The sequence below is a fragment of the Barbus barbus genome, assembly GCF_936440315.1.
Source record: "Barbus barbus genome assembly, chromosome: 45".
Taxonomy (NCBI): Eukaryota; Metazoa; Chordata; class Actinopteri; order Cypriniformes; family Cyprinidae; genus Barbus; species Barbus barbus.
The window spans coordinates 25392560-25413064 of NC_136723.1; the positions used below are offsets into that span (position 1 = coordinate 25392560).

General features: G+C 35.2%; 1 protein-coding gene across 2 annotated transcripts in view; it reads right to left on the reverse strand.

Moving 5' to 3' along the window:
• pdlim5b (PDZ and LIM domain 5b) overlaps window positions 1-20505 on the reverse strand; it is an 88499-nt gene that overhangs the window by 1319 nt on the left and 66675 nt on the right. For both annotated transcript variants that reach the window (XM_079408215.1, XM_079408216.1), the window contains exons 8-12: window positions 15535-15674; window positions 12091-12280; window positions 8103-8283; window positions 5396-5516; window positions 4188-4303 (exon numbers count right to left, since the gene is read on the reverse strand). In XM_079408215.1, coding sequence (XP_079264341.1) covers window positions 4188-4303; window positions 5396-5516; window positions 8103-8283; window positions 12091-12280; window positions 15535-15674 — 748 coding nt within the window. The remainder of the gene's footprint in view (window positions 1-4187; window positions 4304-5395; window positions 5517-8102; window positions 8284-12090; window positions 12281-15534; window positions 15675-20505) is intronic.

Below are 20505 nucleotides of genomic sequence, written 5' to 3' on the forward strand. Positions count from 1 at the left end.
AGGTAAATAAACAAAGTAAAATAAAATAAACTAAATAAGTAAATATATAAAGTAAACAAGTAGAAGGAAATAAGTAAAGAAAAAACAAATAAGTAAATAAAGTTAGTAAATAATGAATCAAGTAAATCACTAATTCAATCAATTAATTAATCTTGTCCTGTAATCAGAAACTGCTGGAGAAATCTCAGGTCATTAAGTGTGTGAGCATTCAGTTGAAACAGGTTTTATTTGAACTATTTTCATATCTTTGCTCTCCCCGTTTGTTTAAATACACAGGGTTTCATCCTCAGAGCAGAAGCAGCTGTAAGATCATTCCGTCCTGGACCGTGTGGAAGGAGGAAACTGCATCTGATTCACTAAATACTGTTTTCTGTGAGTAACTGCAGTTTGAAAACACATCAAAGGAAAGACACAGTGAGGTGTGTTATAGAGTGAACGTGTGTGTGTGCGTGCGAGCGTGTGTGTGTGTGCGTGTGTGTGTGTGTGTGTGCGAGCGTGTGTGTGCGAGCGTGTGTGCGTGCGAGCGTGCGTGTGTGTGCGTGTGTGTGTGTGTGTGTGTGTGTGTGTGCGAGCGTGTGTGTGTGTGTGCGAACGTGTGTGTCTGTAATTGTCTTTCCCCCCCTTTATTACGTTATATTTACTTGTATGTTTTGAAGCTATATTTATTTTTAATTCTTAACAATAATTCATTAATTACACATATATACACATACATATATATATACACACACATTTAGGTTACACTTTATTTTAAGGTGTCATTGTTAGTGTACTTATACATTTAAAGGAGTCATATGACGTTGCTAAAAAAAAACATTATTTTGTGTAATGCAATGTGTTTACGTGGTTCGTGGTTAAAAAACACATTCTACAGAGGCACCATTGAGAGTGTGCTGACCAGCTGCATCACTGTCTGGTACGGGAACTGCAGTGCTGCTGACCGCAAGACCCTCCAGCGGACAGTGAACACAGCTGCAAAGATCATCGGTGCCCCTCTCCCCTCCATCCTGGACATTTTCCTTACACGATGCTCCAGCAAAACCAACAGCATCGTGAAGGACTCCACCCATCCCTCCCACAGTCTCTTCCAGCTCCTACCATCAGGAAGACGGTACCGGAGCATCAGAGCCCGCTCCGCCAGACTGCTCAACAGCTTTTTCCCCCAGGCTGTGAGAGCCCTGAACTCAAATCACCCTGCCCCCCTCTGAAACCCCATGCAAACCCCTACCTCCTGAACATGGACCACCCCCCACCCCAAACCTTACCACACCAAAGAAAAACTGTATGGAACTTTAATTATTTTTTTATTTATTTTATTCTTATTTTTCTTTACACTATGGACACTCTCCTCTATGTGCACTATGGACACTTTACACTATGGACACTCACACTCTACACTATGTGCACTATGGACACTTACACACACTGCTGCGTGTGCACAATCCCACAAAAGACTCAGCAATATATGTATGTTTACATGCTCATGCACTACAAATCATCCTGCACTGTTCCCCAACCAGCTGCTGACTCAAATGTCTCTCTTTGCACATGTACAGTATTTGTGAAGCATTCGTATAGTTGTATTTTTTATCCTTTTAGTTTGTATAGGGTAAATACTTATATATAGTATACTTATAGTTAAATCTGTCAGTAGGTTAGTTGTGTATAGGTTTATAGTGTTTTTTACTTCATTGTTGTATGTCTGTATTTATGTAGCACCGTGGTCCTGCGAGACACGACATTTCGTTCCACTGTATGTCCCCACATGTAGCAGAATGACAATAAAGCTCAACTTGAACTTGAACATCTAATTATTTTCCACATACTGTACATTATTGAGGAGGTACAGCACCTGGCTGCATGGTGTGCTGACAATAGCCTGCTCCTCAACACCAGCAAGACAAAAGAGCTTATTGTGGACTTCAGGAAGAAGAAAAGTGGCACGCATGACCCCATCCACATTAACGGGATGGTTGTTGAACGTGTCTCCAGCTTCAAGTTCCTGGGAACCCACATCTCGGAGGACCTGACCTGGACCACCAACACATCCAGCCTAGTCAAGAAGGCTCACCAACGCCTCTTCTTCCTTAGGACACTGAAGAAGAACCACCTGTCTCCAGCCATCCTGGTGAACTTCTACCGGTGTGTGATTGAAAGCATCCTGACCAACTGCATCACAGTCTGGTATGGGAACTGCTCAGCTGCTGACCGCAAGGCACTACAGAGGGTGGTGAAAACCGCCCAACGCATCACAGGGACACCACTTCCTGCCATTGAGGACGTCAAGAGAAAACGCTGTTTACGTCGAGCTCGCGGCATTCTTAAGGACTCCTCTCACCCTGACCATAGACTGTTTAACTTACTGCCCTCTGGGAGGCGCTTCAGGAGCCTCCGATCAAGGACAAGCAGACTCAGGAACAGCTTTTTCCCTACAGCTGTCTCCCTACTGAACTCTGCCCGATGATACCCCCCCTCACACACCACCACAAACTCTTCACCCCCCCCCCCCCCCATCACTAAATTGATTAAAAAACAAAACAAAAAAAAACAACCAATCCACACACTGAGTACTATGCACTGGAAATTTTTATTTCTATGCACTTTCAATGTTCATTGCACTAGTGTTTATATATCTTAATGTATAGCTTATTCATATCCATTTGTAATTATGTTCATAGTTTTTGTTCATAGTGTACATACATTTATTGCATAATCCATCTGTATAGTATGTTCATATCACCCATCTGTATATCATACTGATAGTATTTAAAAACTTGTAAATTATGTCCATAGTACTGCCTTATCTGTATATCCTGTACCTCTGCTTATTGCACTTCTGGTTAGATGCTACTGCATTTCGTTGCCCTGTACCTTACATGTGCAATGACAATAAAGTTGAATCTAATCTAATCTAATTATTGTTGCTCCTCTATGCCCCGCCTTTCTGAAACGCTTCGATTTTTACAAAGCTCATCGTTCTGAGAAGCGAGGCGTGCTCTGATTGGCCAGCTATCCAGTGCGTTGTGATTGGCCGAATACCTCAAGCGTGAGATGGAAATGTTACGCCCCTCACCGTATAGTGATGCCGTGTCCCAGCGAGACGAGACTAGACAATAAAACCCATTACAAACGAGGCATTTGTTGCATCCAGTGGGGACATAATTACTGATTTTAATGACTTATACTGTCTTTTTACACATTACCATGTCTGCATTTGTGATCGGAGAAACGACAAACAACAAGCACTACTCTACACTGCTCAAAACTCTCGTTTGAATCATCAGTGGCAAATTCTTTAAATAAGAACACGTACTTACAGGCTGTGAGTCAGAAGCACCAGGCTGTCCTTGCACAGCTGGAATTGCCCCCCATAGAAACAGACTTTGTGCAGCCAACATTGTAGGCTACTCTTCCAGGTTCAGGAAACAGTCCTCCGTAAAATGCGCTGCACACACTCTATTATTTGGGTTGAACTGTTCTGGAACAGTGTTGTAAATACAACTTAACCACTGATTTCTAGTTGTGTGCTCTTTTGGAAGCCCAAACAAAGTACTTTTGCTTTCACAACGAAACACAGCGTCTCCAGGACACGGCGCCGGCGGCAGCAACAATACTGCACCCAGAATAAAAGTCACGCCCCCTTTCTTTGCGTATATGTTTGGGTGGTGTTATGAAAATCTCCCCACATCGTGACGTAGAGGGACGTGTTTGAATGAGCTGTTTTAGGGAGGCATGGCAGAGTCTTAACTTTTATAAAGAATATCTCTTTGGTTTTGAGACTTTAGTCTTTGCAACTTCAGGGATCTCATCTAAGCATGAAGAGCTTGTAACACTCCAAAGAGAAAGGACAACTTGAAATCGCATCATATGACCCCTTTAAGTACTGAGTAATATTAATTAACTACATGTACTTACTATATGGTTAGGGTTTGTCTTAGGGTTACTTGCATGTAATTATGCATAATTAATTATTATAATATAAAGTACTTGTAACGTGCAACAAAGACACCTTAATTATTTTAAAAAGTAGCCTGCTTATATAATTTAATAAAAATGCACAAAATAAAGTTGAAATAATGGTGATGAATCATGATATTAAACTGAATTGAATGGTGAAGCCTGTGCTGGTTCACACTCCTACTGTATTCAGTGTGTAACAGCAGCAAGCGCCGTGGCTCTTCTCGTACCGTACAGACGAAGCAGGTGTCGTGCCAGGTGAATCCCAGCGCCTCCAGGAACTTATCGCCCGCTTCGATGGGGAAGTCACATCCGTGACAGCTGGTGCCAAACAGGGTGTAGTAATCTAAACAAACCAATCACAGCTCAGCAGGAAGAATCAGCTTCACATCTCCATTCACACAGAGCTTCAGAAAATGGCATAAATCTGTTCAAAATAATCGCAATTACAATCTCAAGGGAACGATCGACAATTTGTCATTAACTTGTCTGAGTATAAAAGTTACTTGCCTGGAGAGAATTTTTATTTTTTTTAAATGGAGTTATATTATAAATATAATTATTTAGTGTAGTTATACAAAACACATTTTATTTAGTTAGATTTTTCATTTTAAATAAAATAATAAAAATAATAAATTGTGATAATACTGATGTATTTGAAAATAAAAAGGGAGTATTAATTACAAATACAATTATTTTATATTAAATTTAAAAATAAAATGCTAATATTTACTTCTTTATATATGAATTTTTCGTCACGATACGATATCGATTCTCATACCCAGCGATACGGTATTTGCCGATACCTCAAAATATTAGACGATACGATTACGATTCGATACAGGAGTATATCGATCGATATTATGATATTATATACCTATTTTAAATAACCATGTACATTTTATTAACTCACAAATGCAACCAAAATATATAACATGAACATTTATCTGAAATTTTCACATCCTGTACCTCAATTGGGACATTCACAACAGGCTACGCTACAGAAATATAATAATCATATGTAAAATAACTGCATAGTCTTCACTGTATAAATTAAATCTAGATTAATCAGTTTTGATGTTACAAAGGTTTAGTCAGGAGCAGTGAACACTTGTATTTTTCTTTGACAGCTATAGATTTATTATTTATTTGCTTTCACTTTAAGAACGAAAGCATGGATTTAATATAGGCTACAGATACGGATATATCGCGTCCTGATACGTGAGTTTGAACGAGAATGCACACGTTGGTGGTAATGCATAGACGGACATTATGTGAAAATGTGGACCGTGCCAAAATAAAGGTGCCTATTTATAATACAGATATTGATATTTTACACGTGGCATCGATGCATCGTATTGATCCATATCGATGAATCGTTACACCCCTAATATATACACATGCATATATATTGACAGGCTGTGGTTTGGTTTCTCACCGGTCTCGCAGTACGGCTGTCCGTCCTCCAGGTGGAAGGTGTTGTTGCGGATGGGCTGCTGGCAGGTGGTGCACAGGAAGCAGTACACATGCCAGGTTTGCTTCAGGGCATTGATGACTTCCTGTTAGCAGATGAGAACGCAGATTAGAGCGCAGCCTGAACTCTTCCTGCTGAAGCTTCACTCAGCATCACATCCTCCAGCAGACACGTCTGCTCCAGCATCAGTCACACGCTAAATACTTCACATAACATCCTCATCTAACCGCAGAGATGTTAGCTTCATATTTCAATAACGGTCACATGGCATGCCGCTAGACAAATAAAATATTTCATCATTTTAGTAAGTATTTTTAGATTTTAATTTAAAATTTTACATGTACATATGAAAATAACACATATACGTATATATATGAGAGAGAATAGTATATACAATGCAATGCCTGTATAGAGAGAAAAAGAGAGTCATAAAATTGATTATATCAAATATGATAAAAATTCTACTAAATAAATTACATGCATTTATTATAATTTATAATATTTATATAAATAAATATTAATATAAGGGTGTTTACAATGGGTGTTGGGTCCATGTTATATTCACACTGGTGTTTTAGGACTAGCCAAGTTGAATATAATAATAATAATAATAATAATAATGAGTTTTATTTTACACTACAAGTTACAATACTGATATTTACATCTTTAATTTTACACTTTCACCCCCCCCCACACACACCTTTTTACTGTACTGTTGTGCAGGCCCATTTATTTATATACATTTTACATTTAATTTAATTCTTCACTTTTCATCAACTCACAAACCCCTGTTTAGAAATCCCAGCGCATTTAAAACATGGATGGAGATTAATTGAGATGATCACTGATTGACTAACATATTGATCAGGGCTGCGTTTCCCAAAAACATCATAAGCTTAAATACATCGTAGACCTATTGAAACTAATGGTGCTACGATGTTTTGGGGAAATGCAGTCCAGGTCTGTAAACTGAGCGCAGATCTGATGTAATGATGTTCACACACGTATCTGGAGCTCCTGTAAATGAAATGTGATCTTCAGGACAATGAAACGTGTTTCATCTCTGCTCTGAAAGCGTCCCGGAGCTCATTATCTGAGTGAAGCTCTTCTGCCCGAGCGGATCGACGTCCCCTGAGTTCATGTGAAGCGCTAATTGTCACACATCTGAGCGGCCGGGGCCAGATAAACCAGACCTTATGATCCCGATTAAAGCCCGTTCCCACAGTCCAACGCTCTCAGAGAGAAGGGAATAAAGCTTTACAGGGAACAATCATGAGGTCAAGAGAGAAACGAGGAGGTGCTGACACTCCAATACAGCAGCTCTCAAACTACTTCAGAGCATCATTCATGATGAACAATTATATTTATTGCACTTAACTATTTAAGGGGACATGCATTTAAATATTTATATAATATATAATATTTCAAATATCATATTCAATAAATATTTCAGTAATCTACATTTGATAAATTAATACAATAAATGTTTGAAATATATAAATATTTTTTTAATTTTGTTTTTTTATTATTTTTGAAATAATTGACTCTTGACTCGTGTATGTGAAAATATATTAAATATTAAAATAAAGTTTCAAATAAATATTTCTGTATATATATTTAATAAATAATTTTACGTTTTATAAATTCTATTTAATTTGATCATTATTATATGAAATCTATGGCACTTATTGTCTTCTCACTTCATCTAAAACAGAGAGGGGTTCAATCATTTGTTAAGATGTTTAAATGTGAATATTAGCATCCAGGTGAATGTAAATGGACTAATGGTTTTATTTGTGCTGTTTTTACCACAGCAGATGCACAGACTATTCTGAGATGAGAGAAAATAGATCATGTGTTCCAAAGATTTATCAAAATACTTAAATCTTTTATAAACAATAACATACTCCCTGTTTGTTGTGTTGGTTTTAATACAGTAACTGATTGATTTACTGTACTGAAAGTTAAAATGACTACAAATATATTACAGTTATATTACAGTCTAAGGTAAAAGCACATTTTGATAAAAAAAGAGAAAAGTCGGGGTATATATATATATATATTTTTTTTTTCAAAATGTTATATTTAAAATCTAAATTAATGTTACAAATATTAAGTATTTTGGTAACACTTTACAATAAGCTGTCATTTGTTAATATTAATGTATTAAACAACTTAAACAATGAACAATGCATTTATTACACTATATTAATCTGTTAATGTTAATGAAAATGCAGTTGTTCATTGTTTATTCATGTTAGATGCACAATGCATTAACTAATGTTAACAAACACAACTTTTAATAATGCATTAGTAAATGCTGAAATTAACATTAAGATTAATAAATGCTGTAGAAGTATTTTTCATTCTTAGTTCATGTTTAATAATGTTGTTAACTAATGAACCTTATTGTAAAGCGTTACCAGTATTTCTATAATTTACATTTAATAAATGCATATAATTTTTACCTGACAACAGCTGTTACAGTCACACCATTGACGTTAAAGGTGTCACTGATTTGAATGAATTACAGTCCAGTGAGGCGCATGATCTGAGGATTCATTCACAAAAGCTGCAGGACGATGGACAAACTGAACTTTTAACAATCCTGTCAGGAGTATGAGCAATAGCAGCACTAACTAGCAGCACAAACTCAGCTGCTGTGTCTCACCCCGAGAACCTTCTGCTGGCATCTGAAGCAGGTCGGGGCCAGAAACTGCTCGTAACAGCGCTCGCAGTAGACGGAGCCGCGCTCCTCCACGAAACCCACGTCTGCCAGAGAACTGCGGCAGTGAGAACAGTTGAACTCCTCCTTATGCCACGATTTGCCCATCGCCACCAGGAACGGACCCCTGCAAACACCAGAGACGATTACTACACGACACATCATCATTAGATGACAAGCACTCAGAGTTATTATAGTGAACTAAAGCCATCAAAAACATGTTCTTTACTGAAATAAATGACTTCTATTACTACTGTTATTATTATTATTATTTCAGCTAGTGGCCAAGGCAACATTTCTCATTTTAATTTAAAAAACAGTTTGAAAGTCGCTTTGGATAAAAGCATCTGCAAAATGACTAAATATAAATGTAATTTAGAAACATGAAGGTCTTGTGTAGGAGTTCAATGTTGCAAAATTTGTAACAAATGTAACACTACCATTCAAAAGTTTGACGTCAGTAAATTATTATTTTTTTAAGGGATGCATTAAATTAATTAAAAGTGACAGTAAAGGGATTTATAACGTTACAAAATATTTCCATTTCAAATAAATGCTATTCTTATGAACCTTCTGTTCATCTGTGAATCTGGTTTCCACAGAAATAGGAAGCTATTAACATACACACATATATACATACATACATATAATTTATTTTATTTTTTATATATATATATATATATATATATATATATATATATATATATATATATATATATATATATATATATATATATATATATATATTCTGCATTTGTTCAGTATATATATATATAATAAATTAACAATATAACTAAAATGTACATAAATGAATAAACTATACAGACATTTAACAAAAAAACCAAAAGCTACTAAAATGACAAACAACAAAATTGCTAAAACTTTACAAATTAAAATGTTTTTAGTATAAAATTGTTAACGTTTTCGTGTGTTTTTGTCATTTTTAGTAGTTGTTGTTTATAGTTTATTAATTTATTAATATTTCAGTTTTAGTATTAGTTGTTAACTGAAAAATTGAAATGTTGCATTGACAACTAGTATTTTTCTTTTTTTTTGCAGTTAATGTTTAATTTATTTTAAGTAACAAAAAATAAATCAATAAAATGAAATGTTATTTTAATGGTTTTGTTTTTTATTTCAGTTTTACTGATTGTGAACTATAAAACCCTGAATGGAAAATACAATATAAATGTAAAATATTAAAAACTATGATGCTATAAACTCAATTACACTAAAATAACTGTTACATAACTAAAATAACAGCGTAAAATGTTTTTCCTCATAAAGCACATACAACGCAAAGCTCTAAGTTGAATTTGAGCAAGGTGTGCTATCAGAGCTCTGGTCTGTCCGGACACTGTGAAAACAGGGATCTGAGGAGGAGCAATCTGTCGAGGTAACGAGAGGACAGCGGCGGGGATGCGGCTGACAAATCGCATGATTAGCTGGAAGGGAAAACAACAGACACTGGCGATATCAGATGCAGAAAGCGGAGACTTTAAGCTTGGATGTCACGGCCGCTTCGGCCGGAGTCTGGGAGTCTGTGGCGTAACGGATCCTGCTCTCTGGAGACCTGAGCTCCTCAAACATCGTTAGCTGCGGGACAAACTCAGCCTTCACCGCCCAAATCCAGACGCTCGTTTAGCTACACAGCCGCACTAATGTAACCTTTGATTCTGTTATTTTAACAAGAAGGTCTTGTGTAGGTGTTCAACGTTACAAAATCTGTAACAAATGTAACACTACCGTTCAAAAGTCTGAGGTCAGAAATGTTTTGTGTTTGTTTTTTATTATTCAGCAAGGATGCATTAAATTGATCAAAAGTGACAGTAAAGGCATTTATAATGTTATAAAAGATTTCTATTTCTAATAAATGCTGTTCTTTTGAACTTTTTATTCATCTGTGAATCCTGACAAATAAAATGCATCGCAGTTTCCCCAAAAATATTGAGCAGCACAACTGTGTTCAACATTGATAATAATCAGAAATGTTTGTTGATCAGTAAATCAGTATATTATTATGATTTCTGAAGATCATGTGACACTGAAGACTGGAGTAATGATGCTGAAAATACAGCTGCAGATCACAGAAATACATTACAGTTTAACACATATTCACATAGAAAACAGATCATTTACATTGTAATAATGTTTTAATATTTTTGCTGTATTTTTGATCAAATAAATGCAACCTTGAGCAGAAGAGACTTCTTTCAGAAACATAAAAAATATTTTGAATGGAAGTGTATATTTAATGTATAAGTTACACATACACACATATATATACACATACATACACACACATATATACACATATATATATACACATATACACATACATATATATATATATAAAAATGACCTAAACAGAAAAATAAATTATAATAGAATAATACTCAAAACTAAACAATATTTAAATGTATTCTCTGTCATTTCAAACCCTCAAGTTCCCAGACATGCCACATAAAACGTAACAGTTTTCATAAAGGGCTTATCAAATGTAGTTTATGGAGTTATAAAGTATCAGCCTGATGCTTCTGCGTGTTTTAAGCTGCTAAAATGAACACTATCGTTTAGATGAGCTTATCTGGGACTGAATGAAGGATTTATTGTGTGAATAATATCAGAAAGATCCTCCACATTCAGATAATGATTTCAGACCGAATCAAGTGTGTCCTTTATTTGGAGCCACTTTTAGGATTGTGAAATATGAACTGTTCTTCATGTACAAAGACACTCTTTTAATTATTATTAATTATATGGTTTATTTATTTATGATGTTACAGGTCACATACTTTGGAATAATTTTTATATTTGTATTAATGCCAATAAATTTAATGTTTAATTCTATATGTTCAAAAGTGAAATAAATCTCAGTTAAGTTAGTTAAGACTAAAATTTAATTCTAATTAATTAATAGTCCAAATGGCTGATTCATTCAGTAACGAATCACTGCTGTGGCTTTGAATAAAACTATTACACTATTATTAACTTCTCTGTTATTGGATTGCATTGCTGCAGATTGTGGGTAAAGCAGCACTCTTGCTCCTGTAATAATTTATAATACAATTAATGCGTTATTTCTCCAAAATTAATTGTGTCAAAGTAACATGTTAAATCGACAGCCCTAATTAAGTTGGCTTGAAAAAGATCTGCTTACTGATCTGCTATTTAAGCTTCTTCTTATTCTTCTTCTGAGACTAAATTTGCAATTGAAACATAGTTTAAGCTGGAGCCACTAAACTCAGACTGTTCTGACTCAGAGTGCTCGCTCTTTACAAACTCATCTGACTTACAATTTTCATACAAATCTCATGCTAGCAATATGCTAATCCATGCTATTATCATCCTAAATCACTGGTTTTAGCTGGTGTTTAAGTTTTTTGCTAAATCAGTTGTTCAGCTGGTTTTTGGCTGTACATTTTTTTTTTTTTTACAAATCAGCTGGTTTTAGCTAGTTATTAACTTTTTCTGTTAAATTGACTGGTTTTTAATAAATCTGTTGGTTTTATCTGTTTTGGGGGGGGGGGGGGGGGGGTTTATAGCATTTTTTGCTAAATTGGCGAGTTTTTAATACATCAGCTGATTTTAACTGGTTTTGGCCTTTTTGGCCAAATCAGCTGGTTTTAAGCGGCTTTTTTTTTTGTTTTGCTAAATCAACTGGTTTTAGCTGTTTTTTTGGTGGTTTATCTATCTGGCTTTTAAAACTACTAAATTAAAACTGAACTACTTCAAACTAAAACCCTTCAAACTTCAAGCTTTCAAAACTCCTTCAAACTTTCTGGCTAGGCTTTTCCAAGCCAACTTAAAATTTGTCTACAAACATTTTATCTAATTTTAAAAAATAAAACACGCAGTTATTTAAGAACGGCAGAATCTCAGTGAATGAGGGTGAGACAGGGTCAGATAATGTGTGGTGATGCAGAAGTCTGACCTGATGACCATGTTGCAGTGGCCGCACATGGGAGTCCGTGTTCCCGCCGGGATGTGTTCGGCTCTCTGCACCAGCGAATCATCTCCGTCGCTGGGGTGAGCCTGAGGCGCGGGTCGATCCGGGCCCTTGCTGCTGACCCGTCCGATCGAGGGGCCTGTCTGGGGCGCAGGTGCACCTGCTCTGGGAAACCCTAATCAAAGAGAAAGAGATCTCAATCTGGCGACCCCTCGCTGAACCTCACCCACAACAGCGCCTGTGTTACGGAAGAGTGCGGTAATGAGATCGCGGTATTGTGCGCGGCTATGTAGCGTGACCGAAGGTGATGGAAAGTTCTGGTTAAGATATATAAACTCTATCTCTTCTGAAGGGACGGGACATCCACACCGCACCGCCGCAAAACAATGGATCGGTTTACTCAGGCCGGGAAAAAAAAAACACATTCCCAGAAGCGGAGGACACACCTGGCTAAATAATCCTGTCTCTGAGACAAGCCTTCCCTTCTCTGGCCTACTCCGGAGAGACAGCGGGGGTCAGAGGTCACGCAGCAAACATACCCCGGGTTTCTGAGCTGGTGAGAATGGATCAGCTCGTACTGTACAGCTGTGAAAGAGTCTGCAGCTGACGGACATCTGCAGGAAGTGTGTGTGTGTGTGTGACTGTGTGTGTGAGAGAGAGAGAGGACAACTTCATCACACAATGAAAAATCTGCATTTGATCATGAAGCTCTGGAGTTTCTGAATATAAATCAGATTAACTGTCTAAAAATGTGTGCATTTTTTTTTATTCAACATCAGAATTTCATTAAGCTAAAAAAATTAAACCGTAAAAAGTCTTTATACGATAAAAAAAATGTAGTAAATCTTTTAACTTTTAAAATGTCCAGTCCAAAAAATACTGTCCAAAAAAATACTGTTAAATGTGAAACCATTCATTTTTTTTAAAATCAACATCATGAACTAAGAAGTTATAATATATCAAATTCAAACATTTTAAAAGAAAAAAATTAAGTGTATTTTTAATTAAAATTATATTAAAATTAACGTATTAATTTGTTATATAGATTTTTTAAATTAAGTAAATTATTTTTAAAATAATAATACCTTTTTCGGGAAGTGACAACCCTTCATTTATTCATTTATTAATTCAACATCATAATTTAATTAACTTACAAAAATGAACCTTTTAGGTCAAATTTACCTGAAAAATGTACCTAAAATTAACCCAATAATTAGAGATGTAACAAATCACTCCTTTTCTCAATAAAGCAGCCAGTTCACTGTGCGGTCACTTACTGAAACAAATTAATTCATCAGATGATATTGTAATATTTGGATTACTTTATTTTACTGATTTAGTCAAAACCTGGAAATCATATGGAATTTTAAAATGGTTATTTCCAGGCCAAGAAAACTCATGGAAATAAATTAAAAACAAATAAAACAAAATAAATGTTATATATAAAAACTAAATACTAATGATACTAATATGATACTAAGAATAAGTTTTTTGTTTATAATATTATTTGTCATAGAATTATGGCCAGACATTTTGAAAACTAGATATTAGAAATATATATATATATATATAAAAAAAAAAAAAATAATTGCAGACAATCCACATGGACAAAAAAAAAATAAAAAAATTCTCGAAATTTTAAAACATTAAAATCAAAGCCAGAAATAGCATTGGACATGTCTGAGCCCCATCGCCATCAGTGAGGATCTGAGAGCTCTGCAGGTTTCTCAGAGAAATGAAGGCCATATGCTGTCCTTCTGCTCTCTCTGCTCTAATGCAGCCGTCTGGACTCAATCAGGGACATGAGCTTTAATTGAGGAGATGCTCTGCTGATGAACTCCTCTCCTGTGACCCGCAGCTCCTGGAGAACGGTCCGAGCCGAGCAGGAATCTGAGCCCCGGGCGTTCACTCACATCCACTACACACAGATACCTGTGTTCAGCCGCCTGGCAGCAGAGGGCATGATGGGTAAACACCAGCCACATGCCCACAATACAGCGGCTCAGAGTCCACAGAGTCCACAATCAGAGACCGAGACCCCCGCAAACACACCACGAGCACATGCTCTAATCGTGAAGGAGGAACACCATTCCAGCTTCCTGAATAAAACACAGCTCTTTCATACCAGCATTTACTCAAAGCTTTAAAAACAAACTAAATCTCCAGAAGCATCAGTCTGCCATCTACAGGACGCTCAGCTGCCTTCATCTGACAAACAGGCAACAGCTCATGGAAAACGGCCAAAATAAAAAAAAAATATATATATATATATTTAAAATATGTTAAACTTAAAAAACAAACAAAGGAATTAAATTAAATGAATAAATAGAAATGTTGCCTTGGCAACTGACTGAAATAATTTTAGCTGAAGTACTAAAATTACTAAAACAGAACAAAATAAGGGTTTAGCATATGTATATATATTTGAAATAAAAGTTAAGTTTATAATTACGTTACATTTTATATACATATAAGTTTAGAATAATAATGCATATATATTTTAAAAAGAATAAAATTAGATGAAAAACTTAAATTAAAATTAAAACTGTTGTCTTTGCAACTAACTAAAACAAATAAATACGTTTAAGATGAAGTTTACCTAAATTACTACAACTTAAATTTATTAAAGCTGTAATATTACAGAAATATTAAAATACTTAATGAAAATGACTAAAGCACATAACACTAACTTAAAATGAAAGTACAATTAAAATGAAAAAATACATCAGCAATAGAGGATAGAATTTGACTGAATTAGAAGTCTCTCATGAGCTGACTTTTTTTCTAGGCTTGATTGTGTTTATGGGGTGCAGTCTAACGTGTGAATAAAACGCATTGTTTTTCACATAATTTACCTTTATTCCACACCACTCTGTCCCTTCTCCTAAATGCTCTGATGATTTCCTGGTTTTATGAAGCCCCTCCCTCAGAAATACGCAATGGGCTCTGATTGGTTAGCTGGCCCAGTGTGTTGTGATTGGCTAATCCGCCTCTAGTGCGTGTCTGAAAGTCCCGCCCCTCAGGTCAGTGGCATGTGCTCCGGTTGTATTGTAAACAATGGCGTTGTCTATATTTCTTATCAACTTGAGCCCGATTGAGACCCAGAGGATATTAGTGAAGAGGATCACACAGAACCTGTGCAAGCACGACTCTCAATTGTATGGTTTTGGTTTGTTGTTGTCTCATACTTTTAGATACGCTGTTATTTGTAAATGCTACTGCTTGTAATGTACGGTTTATCCTGATTAAAGCTGTAATACAGCATGGTAACCGCACACGCGTCCATGTATAACCCATAAATATCTGTCTGTCTATATACACCGTGTATAACTGAATAGTTCACTGATGGAGAAACTGAAATGATGCTGGACTGTTTACAAACACAATCACGCAGAATCAGTCTGATGTGTGAGGAGCTGAAGGTCTGACCTGCGGCGCTGCTCGACTGCCAGCTCTTGGCTGCGGCTGGAGGGACACCGTTGCCCCGCGGGGCTCCAGCGGCCGCTTTGCTCATGGTTTTGACTGAAGACGTGGCATGAGAACTGGGCTGAAGCTCCTCTGCGGCCTCGCTGGAGAGAAAGACAGAGAAAGTGACTTTCAGCTCAGCTAGACCACAAAACAAACACCCGAACACACACCAGAAATCTCTCTGAGAGCAGATAGTGTTTCTACATTCATATATATCGTCTGCGATAATATCGCAATTGTTGTTTTAACGATGTGCGATTTGACTGAGTATACTGCAAAAACCAAACAAAACACACATGCATGCATTACGTGATGAAGTCTAGTAGGTTAGACAGGTGTGTTCTTTCACTGCATGATTCAGTATTAAGATGCATGAAGAATGATCACAAAACTCAAGATATGGGGGCAGAAAATGTATATTTTCACATTTCATTTAGTTGATCAATATCACACGCAGAGTGCTTTTTTGTCTTTCTCAAAATAAGCATGATTACTAACGTGATTTAGATTTTATACAGCAGTTCAATAAACAAGAAGTTAATATTAAGAGACTTGCGTTTTAGACACCATATTGCCTGTTTTTATCTATTTCGGCAACACAAATAAATCCAAACACAGTCACAGTGCTGACTGGCGCCTCTGAGCAACATGACGGTCTCATTCCTGAAAGAATCACTCGTTTAAATGATTCCGTTTATTAACAGTGACTTGCTGCCACCTACTGGCAGTTTTAAATTCACATTTAAAGTATCTCTTCTTTCTTTCTATTTAATCATTTCAAATAAAATCAGTATTCAACGTTTTACGTTTAAAACATCAAGACATTATTTATGCATTTGTAACTGCAGGTTAAAGCACGCCATGTTTCTCTGAGCTGCATTAAACGGTGTAAATGCATCTAAACGTCACTTCTGTGTTTCCTCTGCACTGCAAACATGGTTTTCATTAATAATGATTTCATTTGCTTGGTAACAGCTTAAATGTCTTATTATTCTAATTGACTGATTAAATGTAAGAACTTGATTCAAAAGATGATGCACACTTTTAGAAAGAATAACTTTATAAAGGTAAAAATGCCCATAAAAGGTCAAAATCAGTTTAATTAATTTCTATCACCATCACACAGAAAATGAAGAATATCAAAATCTTTAGGAGTCAGCTGTCCACGACAGTCCTGATGATGCAGCACAATAACACACTCTGCAAAATATAATTATCATTATCGATAAAATCCCAGAAAATATAGAGATATGTGTCAACGTCGCACACCCCTAATTCAGCCTGATTCATTTGCATGTCGTTTACTGTCACACACAAATAGATTTCCAGGCAAACGTGCGGTCAGACCGTAGGATGGAGGAGGTTTAAACACAGAACCGGATGGCTGATTGATAAACCGGAAACACATCAGGCTGAGCGTGAGAGAGCTCCAGACCCATCCAGAGCCATACAGGAGAAGATACAAGCAGCTTGATCAAATACCAGCGGCACAGCGGTCCCAGATGGCTTGTTAATTAACTAAACCAGTGCCAACGTGTTTCTGTCGACAACATGTCCGGGTCACACTTCACCCCACAACCAGAATTAATACTAATTATACTTTGCTTTTAATAATAATCATCATCATTTTATTTTCTCTCACACTATATCTGGCTTCAATTAGAAGCTGATTAATACTTAATCTTTTTATTGTATTACTTCCATCCAGTGTCTTTTTTGTTGTTGTTGTTGAATAACAATATTTTTCTTGTGAACATAAGTACAAATAAATGTTATGTACCTTTGTAAGAGAAAGTTAAGTAATAAGTTTTTTTTTTTTTTTAAGAAAAAATTTGACTTTGGCAAGATTTTTAATTGTCATGAAATTAATGTATTCTATGTAATCAAATTTTCATTGTTTTAAATGACTCAAACATAAGTTTTAAAATGTAAAATATTATACATTACACTAGCACTTGATGTACTGTCTTTACAGTGGGGGGGATGATTCGATCCCCTGCTGATTTTGTGCGTTTGCCCACTGACAAAGAAATGATCAGTCTATAACTTTAATGGTAGGTTTATTTGAACAGAGAAAGACAGAACAACAACAAAACAATCCAGAAAAACGCATTTCAAAAAAGTTATCAATTGATTTGCATTTTAAGGAGTCAAATAAGTATTTGACCCCAGTATATGATAATTTAAATAAAATGTATTAGAGTATTTTTTAGTTGTATTACAGTAATGAAAGCATAATCAGAATAACCACTGAGGATAATAATAATAATAATAATAATAATAATATGGTGAGGAGAATTTAAGGAGTAAATGTGTTTAAATTGTGAAATTAAAATGTGTAAATGCATTTTAATGATATACATTAATACATATGATATTATATATATTTTAATAATATAATTGAATTATATGGAATTAAATATACAGAAGTATATAACATTTTTAATAATATATATATTTATTGTACATATCTTTTAATATTAAATAATAAATGTGTTTATTTGTCATTAATGCAAAAATTATTGCAAAAATATTATAGATATTTTAATTACAAAAACATTATGTAAAATACATATATAAATTACAAAAATATTTATTATGGTAATGTAATTTTTACTAATATAATTATATGTATTTTTTGTTTCACAGGTCAGTACCACTCAAGCGGTCTCAAAAAAATTATACAATAATTAATAAAATAGTAATTAACGTAAAAAAAAAGTACTGTCATGTTTTCAGAGATATATATATATATATATATATATATATATATATATATATATATATATATATATATATATATATATATAAATACTGTGGTTTTACCATCTGTGACTTGTCTGTGGAGTTGCATCCAATGCAAACATGCAGCAGAAAGACAAAGACAGAAGCACAGAGACGCGCCGCAGGAGGTCACACAGGGCACATATGCATTGAGCAGCTGGTAACACTCCAGAAACACCACCAGCAGGTGAGCGTCATCTCACACACTCGCTGCAAAATTAAATTTTACCCACGGAAAGCCACCATACGGCAACATTACAGCTCTTTAATCTTTATTGATCACCGCATGGAGTCTGTTTGAAACTAAAACACAGCCTTCTGTTACCCCTGAAATTAGTCTAGTAAACAAAAGAGATAAATGCACCCATTATTACAGAACATAATGTTACATGCATATTATGCAATTATATCTTTACTTTTTTTGTTAAAGTAAAAGTGGCCGGTTGCTATATGCATTTATCCGATACAGGAAAAACTATTTAAAACAGATGTTTTGTATGTGAATGTGTTAAACTAATGTATTTCTGTGATCTGCAGCTGTATTTCCAGCATCATTACTCCAGTCTTCAGTGTCACATGATCTTCAGAAATCATAATAATATACTGATTTACTGCTCAATTAGTGTCAATTATTCTAACTTTTCCACAAAACATAGCTGTCACAAAAATATTGTGCAGCACAACTGTGTTCAACATTGATAATAATCAGAAATGTTTGTTGATCAGTAAATCAGTATATTATTATGATTTCTGAAGATCATGTGACACTGAAGACTGGAGTAATGATGCTGGAAATACAGCTGCAGATCACAGAAATAAATTACAGTTAAACACATATTCACATAGAAAACAGATATTTGAAATTGTAATATTTCAACATTTTTACTATGTAATGAGTATATAAAGTGTTTCATCACATCACATGCAGCACTACTTCTAGTGATGATGGACTGAACTTGACTGAAACGGTGAAATCCAATGAAATCCTGTCACCTACTGTCCACTAACAGAACTGCAGCAGTCTTTCACAGCCTGCAGCAAATGATGAAGGTGCATTAAAGTGAATAGAAGCATTAATATATAACCAGCCCTCAGGTTTCTCTCCTCCTCACATCTCTACATGACACAGGGATTTGATTGAAACACGTTTCATTTTCTTCAGTGTTCAGTGTGTCATTCAGTTTTGTGGGCTCCTGAGGACAAATGTGACAAAAAATGGATGGAGAAACTGACCGAGACCGAAACAGAGAGAGGGGTATGTGGCCAGAAGGTGCAATCATATCTATTATTTATCTCCAATAAATAAATATTAGAAATATCCAGATCTTCTGTCATAGATGGATGTTGTGTGTCAGTGTCTGACGGCTCTATAAAAGGTTCATGTCACAATCTAATATAATTAATTTTAAATGACTGGACCGAGCCGGAGTTTCATTAGTGCTGCTTTAAGGTTTTCTGTGTAGTGACAGACATACAGATACAGCTCCATCTGCAATTAACAATTATTATTAAATAAATCTTATATACATATTATAAAACATCAATGTGCATTCACACACGCATCATAAGTTGTCATAAGTTGGGAATAATTGCATTTTTTGTTTGAAATTCTGTTCATCAAAGCTGCATTTATTTGATCAAAAATACAGTAAAAATAGTAAAATATTATTCTAATGTAAAACAGCTGTTTTCTATGTGAATGTGTTAAACTGTAATTTATTTCTGTGATCTGCAGCTGTATTTTCAGCATCTTTACTGCAGTCTTCAGTGTCACATGATCTTCAGAAATCATAATAATATACTGATTTACTGCTCAACAAACATTTCTGATTATTATCAATGATGAACACAGTTGTGCTGCTCAATATTTTTGTGGAAACCGTGATACATTATTTTTCAGGATTCACAGATGAATAGAAAGTTCAAAAGAACAGCATTTATTAGAAATAGGAATCTTTTGTAACATTATAAATGCCTTTACTGCTACTTTTGATCAATTTAATGCACCCTTGATGAATTTCTTAATAAAAGTATCTACTTCTTTGAGACATACTAGTGTGTAAAAAAGTATGTGAACGCCTCCTGAAAACAGAATTGTTAATAGAATCAGAATTATGTTCCTCTGGGAGTTCACAGGAAAACTCAACC